The sequence below is a fragment of the Carcharodon carcharias genome, chromosome 11, assembly GCF_017639515.1.
Source record: "Carcharodon carcharias isolate sCarCar2 chromosome 11, sCarCar2.pri, whole genome shotgun sequence".
NCBI lineage: Eukaryota > Metazoa > Chordata > Chondrichthyes > Lamniformes > Lamnidae > Carcharodon > Carcharodon carcharias.
Window position 1 is genome coordinate 41,485,057 of NC_054477.1, and position 13,060 is coordinate 41,498,116.

A 13,060-nucleotide genomic window follows, 5' to 3' on the forward strand; every position below is an offset into this window, starting at 1 on the left:
CAAATCTAATACTCCCAATATTCCAGCCAAGCAGCCTTTATTCTCATGAGCTTTGACAGAGGGCATGAGTAAACATAGGAAGGTTACATTATAACAAAGATGATCCAACCCTCACTCATCCATTCAGTATCACTGGATGGCAAACAGGCACAGGAATTCCAGCTGATTTTCCTCCTCCCAGCACAGGAATTTTGATGCAAATCATAATAATCCGAGCACCAACACGAGATCAAATGGCGAACCAGGCACCATCACCTCTGACTAATTTTCTTAGGCTCAGTTTAGTTACTAGAGAACCAGAATAAAACAACTTCCTAGAGTGCCATACACATACTTGGTTGAAAAAAGTACATCTGAAAATGCATAATAAGGCAGTACCAATTCACTTATCAGTTATGTCAAGTACCAATATAATAATAGAAATATTCAGTGTCATATGTGTCACTGTGTAGAGGAAGTAAAACAAAGTAATGTGAAAAATAGGTCAAAATACTCGCCTTTTCTGGAGCTGTTTAAAATTAGCCCAGATTGATAGCAAAAATACATTTATCTTTTGCTATCTCTAGGGGTCTCATGTAAAACTAGTTCAGATAGTTTTTGAATGTCACTGTAAGAGGCACGCAGCTGAAGCTTTTTCTCTTGCAATCATTAGGACAAAAGCAAAAAAAGTCAAATGTCAAGCAAACAACAATTTATACCACAGGAAATAAGACTGCTGATTGGTAAGCAAGTAAACTCTGATTGGCTGAGGCTTTGCAGTGGAGAAAGCAATGGGGAACTACAGGCTCTTCATGCTTCTGCGCAATTCCAAAAAAGGCACAAGGTTTCAACATATTCCTTTTGCAGAAAATGAGTCACTGGGCATGAACATATGCTGCTTCTAGAAAGCGTAAATAACCAAGTTACAAGCTCGACTTGTTATCTTAAAATGGTTAGTGTAGCTATCAGCACACTCAGGATTGTTCACCAAGTGTTGTCCAATTACAGAATCACATCTAAAAGTAGACAGTTTGTTTTGGGTTTTGCAAGAGCGAGCTGGTTGAGTATGGTCTGTACTCTGCCTATTATGAAAAAAAGCCAGAGGAATTTGATCAGCCAATTGTTAGGCCGTACATCCCATGTATCTGGCATCTCACACGCACTGAAATTCATAAGCAACGTTGCTCAATTGTGTGGTAGGCAGAATGTCTTTTTGGACTGACAGCAGCATCATATCAGTAGAAAATACCTCTCGCGTCACCAGTACAAAGTAGTAGCATCGTGTAAGTGACTTGTTTAATGTGTTGTTCAAATTTGAGATACCTTGCCTTTCCAGGGTAATTTGAGGTAGACTGGCCATTTCTCAGGTCCAAAGTGGTGACCTTTGGCCCTTTGAGAGCTGTGTACTACATAGTGAACAATGATCAGACCTGATAGCCATCGTTGTGCAAGATAGCTTTAATTTTTAAAAAAAAATTCATTCATGAGATGAGATGTGGGCTTTACTGGCTAGGCCAGCATTTATTGCCCATCCTCAATTGCCCTCGAGGTGGTGGCAGTGGTGAGCTGCCATCTTGAACCGCTGCAGTCCATGTGGTGTAGGTACACCCACAGTTAGGAAGGGAGTTCCAGGATTTTGACCCAGCGACAGTGAAGGAATGACAACATATTTCCAACTCAGGAAGGTGAGTGACCTGGAGGGCAACTTCCAGGTGGTGGCACCCCCGTCTATTTGCTGCCCACGTCCTTCTAGATGGCGGTGGTTGTGGGTTTGGAAGGTGCTGTCAAAGGAGCCTTGGTGAATTCCTGCTGCTACTGTGCATCGGTGGTGGAGGGAGTGAATGTTTGTTTGTGGATGTGGTGCCAAGATGCAAGCTCTATGCAGAAATAGGGCACAAGGTGAGTAAATGGCTTGGGCCTTATTTACAAGATTGTCAGTAAGGCCAATCTTAGTGTGGAGCCATATGAATCCCAACCCATACACTGACTGGTGAAGGTATGCTTGCAATAGACGGTAGTGGAGAAACCAGAGAGCTCTCAACTTATACATCAAGGAAAAGCAGCATGTTAGACCACTCCAGCTCAGTGCATTTAAGGTGTGCATATCATCCAAATATTGGAAATAGCATGGGGTAGGAGGTTAGTGCTCCTTCCATCAAAAATGCATTTCTTGTGGAAAACACCACAAATGTTTGCAAGTGGATATCACCTCAAGGGGATCCCATGCTTACACCATCTAGGTAGGCATACATGGCGTCATTAAACTGAACTTGACTGCACAAGTTGCTAAGTTTATAAGTTTAATGAATAGATTCAGAAAATGGCAGTGCATCTAGATCGCCATGGTATAGTGACATGGCACAAATGTCAATGGCTTCCTTCAGCAGTAAATTTGTAAATAAGCTAACCATCTGGAATGAACAATCAAGGCGTTGCCATCAATATGGAGATTGCATGTAGTCTTAGCAAAGGAATCCTTCACTGTGTATGTGGGAAAGCTAAGAATTGACTGCAGTAATTCAAACCAGCCATTTGGCCAACTGATGCTGCACAAAACCAGGTCTTTGATAAAATAGGGTGTAATGGGCCATCACTTTTGTGCCTTAGGCATACAATTATCAACTCTCAAAAACAGGAGGAGATACTTCGGAGTTTGAACTCCTCTACTCAGCTATCCTGCCACAAACTAGTGTCCAATGTAAATGCAAAGTCCTTGAAAGTGAACCTAGTGGATCTAGCACATGCAGATTTTCACATGCAGCAGGAATGTGTAGTGGCATTTTGAGGCCTCAGGGCCAATCCAAACACACACATTTGCAAAACAAATACAGAATTACCTAGAAAAATTCAGCAGGTCTGGCAGCATCGGCGGAGAAGAAAAGAGTTGACGTTTCGAGTCCTCATGAACCTTCGACAGAACTTGAGTGAGTCCAAATGATGCTGCCAGACCTGCTGAGTTTTTCCAGGTAATTCTGTTTTTGTTTTGGATTTCCAGCATCTGCAGTTTTTTTGTTTTTAATCACACATTTGCAAGCCTGACAAAGGAACCAGAGTAGTCATTCTAAACAAGAACTATTATGTTGACAAAATGCACAATGTTCTTAATTCATATCTATTGGATCTACCACCAAGCATGATCACAAAGCCTTACTTGAAAGCAAGCTACAAAAACTTATGCAAGAGTAACAAGTTGCCATGCGGCAGATATGATGAGATTCATCATAACTCACTACATACACATAGATATGGGCTGCCTAAGACACAAAACTGATAGCCCATTACACCCTATTTTATCAATGACCAGTTCTGTACAGCATGAGTTGGTCAATGAATTATTACAGACAGTTTTTCCACATACTCAATGAAGGACACCTTCACCAAGACTATATGTGTGACCTACATATTGATGGCAATGTCTTGTATGTGCGCTCATTCCACATTGTCAGTTTATTTATCAATGTGTTGCTGAAGGAAACCAAAAACATTTGCGCCACATTGTTATACACTCTTGATGCACGGCCATTTTCTGCATCTGTATTCATTGAACATATGAACTTAGCAACTCATGCAGTTGGGTTCAGTTTTAATGACACCATGCTTGCCCAAATAGATGGTGTAGTCATAGGATCCCAAGATCCAGCGTTTGATAACATTTTTATCAGTTTCCACAAGAAATGTGTTTTTGATGGAATGAGCCCCAACTTCCTAGCCCATGCATATTTTTGCTAGGTAGATGATAATGTATTATATTTGCATCTGCAGTATATAAGGACTTCATTACACACTTATTGCACTCCATCCTATGCTCCCATTCACTTTTGAGATGGAGCTGTCTAACACACTCCCTTTCCTGATGTGCTAGTTGAGAAATTAGCAAATGGTTTCTCCACTACTATACTGCAAACCTAGCTTCACCAGTCAATATACACTTTGGGATTTGTATAGCACCATGCACTATAAGATTGACCTTACCAGCAATCTTGTAAATAGGGCCCTAGCCATTTACTCACCTCATGAGCTCTATGCAGAAAACAAACACAGCTATCTTTCAAGACAATGATCTGATCAGGTTAGGTATGGTTCACTGTGTTTTGCGCAAACTTGTAAAACAGGCCAAAGGTCACCACTTTCAGACCTAAAGAGGCAGGGCTAGTTAAAATTACCCTGGAAAGGCAAAGTATCTCAAAAATTTGAACAACATGTTAAGCAAGCTGCTACTATGCAGTGGTGACACGAGTGGCATTTTCCATGAACAGGATGCTGTTGTCAGTCCAAAAAGATGATGTATTGCCTACTTACCACTCAATTGAGCAATGTCCTGTATGAATTTTGGTTCCATGCAATGTCAAGTATGTAGGCCATACGTTCCAATAATTGGTTAATTGAATCATATGTTCCTTTGGCTGCTCGTAATAGGTAGAGCATAGGCTATACTCTATCAGCCCATACTTGCAAAACAAAATAAAACGTCTCCTGTTGGATGTGATTCTGAGATTGGGCAGCACTTAATAGCACCAGTTAACAACCATTTTAAGTTAATCAATCAGTCAAGCTCTTAACATGGCTCATTTAGTCTCGCTAGAAATGACATATGTACCCAGCAGCCTGTTTACTGCAAACAAGAGGGATACGCTCAAGCCTTGTCTTTTTAAAAAATTAATCAGAATCATGGGGAGCCTAGAGACGAAAAGCTTCAGCAACACATCTCTCTTTTCAGTAATATTCAAGTTCTGAACTACCAAACAATTGTCAGAAAGTTTTACCCATTTCCTTGTACTATTTATCCCAGACAAAACTGTTATTTAACATTAATGCAAGTTATTCAGATGAGTCTTGAGGATGGTTGGTGTGGGAAATAAAAAAAATCATACAAGTACAACTGGTTGTGCAGTTCCTGGGAAATGGGAGGTAGAAGGGAGGCAGAGTTATGTTTATTAGATGGCATACCACTGGAATGCTGCTACCAATGATTATTACAATGTTCCACTTCTCACAAAGCCAACCATAATGGCAGGTTGCACAGACACCCCTCGGTAAAGTGGGATATCAAAGAGGAAAATTTTCAGCCTATGACATGCTCTAACAATTCTGATTCCTCAACAATGATGATGCCATTCTACACTTATACTTGGCATCTAGCACTGTTATACATAACTGAACTGGGATATTCACACTGAGCACTAAAAGCAAAAAGCATTCCTTTCCCAAGCACCAATATCATGCACCATGATGGCCAAAGATAAAGGCAGTGCCAAATTGCTTTCTAATAATATTCTAGAGGTGCAAAGTGAAATATTGTACTCTTCAGTGCCTTTTCACCCGCCAGACTATTGATTCAAATCTAGACCAAAAGACTGACAAATGTCTCTAACATAAAATGCGGGTAATACTCAGATTTGGCAACATTTGGCAAAAGAAAGAGTTAATACTTCAGGTTGATAGCCATCCATCTAAACTGCCAGACCAGCTGAGTATTTGCAGCAACTTTTGTTTTTATTTCAGGTTATCAGCACCTGCAGTATTTTGCTTTTGTATAAATGTTATGTTTCTTTACAATCACCAATAAAAGTGCAAGAGTAAGCCATTTAAAAAAAATAAAGTTGCTGCAGCAATAAATAACAAGTAATAAATGAGTCAGATTTTAAGGATAGTGTGTGGGGATATTGGAAATGTCATACTTCCATAGCATGACGTTCAAAGAAAAACTTGATAGTTTTTTTTCCCCCCTTTCCCTCTCTGCTAGAGTATAAGTTGGGTGGAATGCACCCAAAACAAAATTTGCCCAAATCCATTAACATTTTCAGATGCAGGTCATTAGCCTTTCCCTGCACAGGAATAGTTGTTTGGAAGTTAATCTTTTCTCAGATTTTCTGATTTGAATGCCAGGCACAACCTCAAAAGCCCAATTTCTGTGCTTGTTGCAGCATATGATCCTAAGTGGTGACAAAGGAAACATTCCAATGTCACTCGAGCATCTTTTACATAGAAACCACTGAGAAGCAGGTGCATGCCACGCACATCCTGGAGACACTCAAAATCAGAGGAGCATAAAAGCAGAAGCCTCCACCCTTTTCACTGGTACATCTCAGGTACCTTGGAAAATTGGCCCCATATGGCCAGAGTGCGCAGGAAACAATATATCAATTGACATTTGAAATCAAGAAAAATGTGCGTTCCAATCGCCAATACTGCTCCACCTTTTTAGATTAACACTCAAAATTGAAGATTATTGAACAAAATTCTCATCCTTTGAGAGCACTTACCTTGCATTAACTTCAAGATGATAGTTACTTGCTATTGTGCTTATTTCCAGTTTCTTTTTGGATGGTGTCTATAAAGATAGAGAATAAAATAGTAAATCTAAATATTAATAGTTTTGTACAGAGTTTAATTTGTTAGGGCTTCAATACTACAACTGTTAATTTAACCAAGTTTTTAATTTGTTTATGGGGTGCTAATTTTGCTGGCAGGGGCAGCTTTCATTGCCCATCCTTAATTGCTCTTGCAGTGGTGGTCAACCACCTTCTTGAACCATTGGAGTCCATGAAAGGATCCTTCACATGTTTTATGCCTGTCTAGAAGCACTTTACTTCCCTTGTAAAGGCATCATTGCTGTGACCTGTCTGAGTCCAACCCTGTCACCCTGGTGTTGCAGAACAATCTGGGATCCAACAATTCAGCCACCTCAAGACCATCAACTGGATGCAATATCAAGGAATGACTTTGATGTTGAGAGTGTCCTCGACCCAACAGTCTTCAGCTGCTTTATCAATGGTCTTCCTTCCTGCATAAGGTCAGAAGTGGGGATGTTCGCTGGTGATTGCACAATGTTCAACACCATTTGCGACTTCTCAGATACTGAAACAGTCCATGTCCAAATGCAGCAAGACCGGGACAAAATCCAGGCTTGGGCTGACAAGTGACAAGTAACGTTCACACCACAGAAGTGTCAGACAATGACCATCTCCAACATGAGAGAATCCAACTTGATGTTCAAAGACATTACCATCACTGAATCCTCCACTATCAACATCCTGTGGGTTACCATTGATCAGAAACTGAACTGGGCTAGCCATATAAAATACTGTGGTTACAAGAGCAGGTCAGAGGTTAGGAATCGTACAAGGAGTAACTCACCTCCTGACACCCTAAAGCCTGTTCACCATCTACAAAAGGCACAAGTCAGGAATGTGATGGAATACTCCCCAATGGCCTGGGTGAGTGCAGCTCCCATAAACACAAGCAGCTCGATACTATCCAAGACAAAGCAGCCTGCTTGATTGTTTGTGGATGTGGTGCCATTCACTCTCTCCACCACCAACACATAATGGCAGCAGTGTGCACCATCTACAAGGTGCACTGCAGAAATTCACCAAGGCTCCTTCCATAGCACCTTCCAGGCCCAGAACCACTACCATCTAGAAGGACAGGGGCAGCAGATAAATGGGGATACCACCACCTGGAAAGTTCCCCTCCTAGTCACTCACCATCCTGACTTGGAAATATGCTACCATTCCTTTACTGTCACTGGGTCAAAATCCTGGAACTCCCTTCCTAATAGCACTGTGGGTGTATGGGCTGCAGCAGTTCAAGGTGGCAGCTCAACAGCACCTTCTCAAGGGCAACTAGGGATGGGCAAAAAATGCTGGCCCAGCCAGCGAAGCCCACATCCTGTGAATGAATAAAAGAGATTGGAGAATTTTAGAATGCAAACGAGAACCACGAAATTTGACAAGAAAAGAGAGAGCGAGAGTAGACTAGTAAAATGGAAGATAAGAGATTGTAAATGTTTCTTTAGGTAGGTAACTAGGAAATTAGTGAAAGTAGGCCCCTTATAAGCAAAGACAAACAAAATGGGGAAGGAAATAGCAGAGACATTAAACACACTTTCTATTTGGCTTCATAGAAGATAACAAAAATAATCCAGATATAATGGGGAACCAAGTGCCTAATGAGAATGGGGAACTTAGAAGAAACCAGTATAAATAAAGAATAAAAATGAAATTAATAGAACTAAGTGGTGGCAAATCACCAAGACCTGATGGCGTGCTCCTAGGGTTTATAAAAGCGGTAGCTGCAGAGACAGTGGATGCATCACCTAAGAATGTAAGAAAAAGGACATGATAATACAAGCCCCTCAAGCCTACTGCACCATTCAAAATCATGGATGATAGTCAGCCTTAACTACTTTCCCACCTACTCATACCCCTTGGTTGAGTGGACAATTAAACAGGAAATGGAAGGGGCTGGAGAAGGTGATAGCTCCATGGTCACCCCCATACTCGAAGGGTTCTCAAAATTCCCACATTTTTCATATCAACAAGGATATGACTTTTGGACTTTTACCTGAAACCAGACAACAAGGAGACAAAATACACATTCTTCTCTTTAAAACAATCAACACGAAAGTAAAGCCCATCAAAATCTTGCATAAATAATCGCTACTAACTACGGGGACAGGAAGACCACAATCAATGCAATAATGCGAACCCAACAATACTCCACACATACAATGGCTTTCAGTTCAAGACTAGTTACAGGGGCAGGAAGACAATGATAAACATCATGTGAGCTCATTAAAAACAACAAGACAACAATCACCTGGGGAAGCCCACCAAAATCAAACAGAACTAAGATTGATTTGGATTGTGATAAGAAATTCGAAAATAAAAAGTATAACTGAGCCAAGAGATCTGAAGTGAGCAGTTTTTGGGAGACACAGAAGGGTGAGCAGTTTTGAAACCAGTTTTGGGCAGTGAGCAGGGTGAGCGGTTTTGCAGAGTTTAAGCAGGGAGCTAAGCCAAGTGGAGGAAGGAGATCTGGAGGTTTGCAGGCCCACAGGCAACATCACGGTGAGGGGCACGGGGTGGCAGGCTCAACCGAAGACAATGCCGCAACCGCAGCCCTCCACGAAGATCAACCACCCACAACCGCGCCCTCCACCCAACTAAAGAACCTTCGCAGATTCCACAGACCAGGACCACGTAGGGACGGCATGCTGCAGAGGACACAAAGAGCATACCCCAAAATGGCAACCGGCTTACCTGGCTGGATTTCAAACTGTCAAGGAACCCTGGTTGGTGAGCATGATCCCTGACCTCTCCTAGTTCAATTTAGTTAGGTTTTGGGGGTGGGACAAGGGTTAGGGGATTAGTAGCATGATTTTTCCTCGTTATGTCGTGTGTTCCCCATTCTTAACTAAGCGTACTTTGTAAGTCTGTATAATCTCAGGGTAATCCTAATGTTATAAGTTCATTTGTGACTTTAATAAACTCAGTTTTTTTCTTGCACCAAAACCAGTTGTCTGCTGCACTTTGTCACAACCCCCAAATTAGTCCAAGGTCTAGAACCCAGGGAGTGGGAGCGATTTGAACCGCTCAGAAGTCAAGAGGTGAAGCTGACACACACCACCGCCCCCTACATACTCACTGATAGAAGAGCACAGCAGATAATTGTAAAATAAAGCTGCTTGGTTGGCTGAAGAGTTGTAACCATCTTCAGCCAGAAGCACCAAGTGGGTGAACCGTCCCAGTCTCTTCCTACCAAAGAAGACAGTCTTCAACAAATTTTATTCACTTTCCATGATCAAGAGCTTGATGCAGCAAAGGCTATGGGCCCATTAACACCCCAGCTATAAGCGTTAAAGATTTGTTTTTTTGTTAATCGTTAAGGCTAAAAACGGAGATGCTTATTGATAGCACGGGGCTCATTTGTTTTCCCATTTGCAATTTCTAATATAAAGAAGTGCTTTGTATCTGCGTGCAGCAAGATCTGCACAACACTGGGCTGGTAAATGACAAGTGGCATTTTTGTCACATAAGCTCGAGGCAATAATAATTTCCAACAGAGTCTAACCACCTTCCCTTGATATTTTATTGCATTATCATCAACATCCTGGGGCTCAGCACTGACCAGAAACTTTAATTGGACCAGCCACAAATACTGTGGCTACATGAGCAGGTCAGAGGCTAGGTGCTCTGTAGCTGACATCTAGCCTCCTGACTCCCAAAAGCCTTCCAATGTATAAAAAGCACATATCAGAAGTGTGATTGAATGCTCTTTGCTTGCTAGGAAGTGTGTCACTCCAACAACACTGAAGAAGCTCAACCATACATGTTATTTTATTCATTCATGGGACAGGGGCATCACTGCCTAGGCCAGCATTTTTATTGCCCACCCCCAATTACCCTTGAGATGGTGGCGGTGAGCTGCACCTTAGGATGTTCAGCTCTGTATTGCAACCAGATGCAGTTGGAAACTAGGCATGATGGCAGTGCTACACAGCATGATGGAGGATGTCCTCAATGCAAGGACAGTGCAGTGATCATCTGCTTATACAACTGGCAAATGCATTTGTGACAGGTAGATTAGCAAATAAGAGGTCAAGTAGGTTTTCTCAACACTTGCTAAAAAGGTCTCATCTGGCTGTTATGTCCTTCAGGGCTTTTGAGCCACTTTTGGTGATGGACATTGAATTCCCCCATACTCTGGGGGTGCGGGGGAATTCAATGTCCTCGAGTTCTATGTCCTTGCTCCCCTCAATACTACTTTGAACTGGTGTTCAACATGGAGGAACACTGGTTCATCAGCTGAGGGAGAGTGGCAAGTGCTAATCAACAGGAGGAGTTTTCCTTGCCCATGTTTGACCTGTTGCCATGATGCTGCTACTTGTGCATACCACTGTCACCATCTGGAGTGATGGAGAAGTCTGGGACCTAACTGAAGAGTATAATTCAGCAAGTATGACTATCTCAGGTTGTTTTATGGCTTGTCTGTGGGATAGCTCTTTGGCATAAGTCCCCAGATGTTAGTGAGGACAACTTTGCAAGGTCGGCTGGGCTGCGTGTGCCTTTGTCCTGTTTGGTGCCCAGGTTAGTAACAGGTGGTCCATGTGGTTTTGTTTACTGTGCAGTGAACTGAAACTGAATGGTGGCATGCTAGGCCATTTCAGATGGAAGTTAAGAATAAACTGCATTGCTGTGGATCTGAAGCCATCTATAGATCAGACCAGGTAAGGACAGCAAAATTTTCACACCCAAAAAAACTGTACATGATTTCTAATTTCACTATTACTGTAGAGAACATGGCACAAAAGCAAGTTCAACTTCAGACAGGAGGTCAAGCTTAATGCATTCTTGTCTCCTAGCAAAATAATAGATCTCTTCCCCAAAAAGCATTCACTCATCATTCTACAAATTGTTTACTTTCCACTGCCTCAATAGTACCTAAAGGTTCAACCAGATGGGTTTTTACAATAATCCAGTTGCTACCCTGGAGGGCAGGCAGGAAAGTGAAGTTAAGGCCAGAATCAGATCAGCCATAATCTTGCTGAATGGCAATCCAGGCTTGATGGGCTGAATGGTCTGCTCCTACTTCTTATGTTCTTATTTATGGCCACCATTTCCGAGACTAGCTTTTTATTCCAGATTTGTTTGACTGAATTTCAACCTCCTGGCTGTTCATTGTGGGATCGGAACACATGTCTCTGGATCATTAGTTCAGGCAGCTGGATTAATAGCCCAGTAACAACCACTATGCTATCATATCTTCCAATCTATTCAAATCACTTCCTTGGAAGAGTTTTAAAAAAAAAAAGTTTCATAAGTTTTTCCAAATTCAAGATAATACTGTTATGTCTTATATCCATTTTTGTATCCTAAAAACAGGAAACAGAATGAACATCTCGGCCTTTTCACAACAGTTATGTATATGAACTGCAGATGATAAAGATACTAGATGGTTTAGCTCCCCACCTCTTAAAATAAGAGGAAAGATTATGCAGTCTTGAAATTAAAATATTTTACAGACACACAAGTTTTGCCTGATTTAAAAATAAAAGCCAAGTGCATGAAAACGTTCATGACCCCAGATGATTTTAGAACATGAATATTTCTCAATAAAATAGCAGTTGCAAATAGATTTGTGTGGTGGACATGTGGTACATAACTCTCAACACAATGTTATAGAAATACAGGGCTGCCTCAATTTTCACACCAAAAAACTCTACATGATTTCTAATTTCACTATTACTGTAGAGAACATGGCACAAAAGCAAGTTCAACTTCCCACAGGAGGTCAAGCTTAATGCATTCTTGTCTCCTAGCAAAATAATAGATCTCTCCCCCAAAAAGCATTCACTCATCATTCTACAAATTGTTTACTTTCCACTGCCTCAGTAGTACAAAAATCAGAACTTTCTATGGATTATAGATGCCAATCACAAAAAGCAGCACCAAAACCCCTTAAGCAAATAAAGTTCTGGGCTATAGAACATTTAATTAAAAAGAGCACCATTGAAGCCAAGAGATTCAATCATATATAAATAGGGGCTGTTTACTTGGAACAGGAGATAAGAGATCAAATTGAGGTGTATAAGATTGAGGGGCCTAGAGCGGATAGGAAAGACCTATTTCCCTTAGCAGAGGTGGTTAATAACTTGGGGGTAGAGGGCAGGGTGGTGAGGGCAGAGAAAGAATTGCAAGAAGGATTTGTGGTCAACTCCTTGTTATTTGATTAGAAGGAATTTGAGGAGAAACCTATTTATCCAGAGGGTGGGAATGTCTGGAACTCATGGCCTGAATAGGTGGTAGAGGTTGAAACCCCAAGTCACATTTAAAAATATTTGGGTATGCACTTGAAATGTTGTAACCAACAAGGCTACAGGCAGAACTGAAAAGTGGAGTTAGGCTAGATAGCCCTTTTTCAGCTGGAACAGACACAAAGAGCCTACCACTAGTCTTGTTAGCAAAGTTGAAGCCCATGGAATAAAAGGGAGTAGCAGCAGCGTTAACAAATTTGACTGAGTAACTGGAAACAGTAGCGCTGAATGGTTGGTTTTTAGACCGGAGGAAGGTATATAGCAAGTCCAGTGTTAGGACTGCTGCTTTATTTTGAATCTATATTAAGGGCACAATTTCAAAATTTGCATACATCACTAAACTTGAAAGTATTGTGAAATGTGAGGAGGATAGGCATGGACTTCAAAGGGACTGTTGAAATGAACAGCCACATGGCAGTTAAAATTTATTTCAGAGAAGTGTGAAGGAGTACATTTTAGTAGGAAAAACAAGGAAAGTTAATA

At 41.4% G+C, this 13,060-nt stretch overlaps 1 protein-coding gene across 4 annotated transcripts in view; it reads right to left on the bottom strand.

Moving 5' to 3' along the window:
* Positions 1 to 13,060, bottom strand: part of rfc3 (replication factor C (activator 1) 3) — a 43,777-nt gene that overhangs the window by 16,919 nt on the left and 13,798 nt on the right. For all 4 annotated transcript variants that reach the window (XM_041198554.1, XM_041198553.1, XM_041198551.1 and 1 more), the window contains one exon: positions 6,243 to 6,310. In XM_041198554.1, coding sequence (XP_041054488.1) covers positions 6,243 to 6,310 — 68 coding nt within the window. The remainder of the gene's footprint in view (positions 1 to 6,242; positions 6,311 to 13,060) is intronic.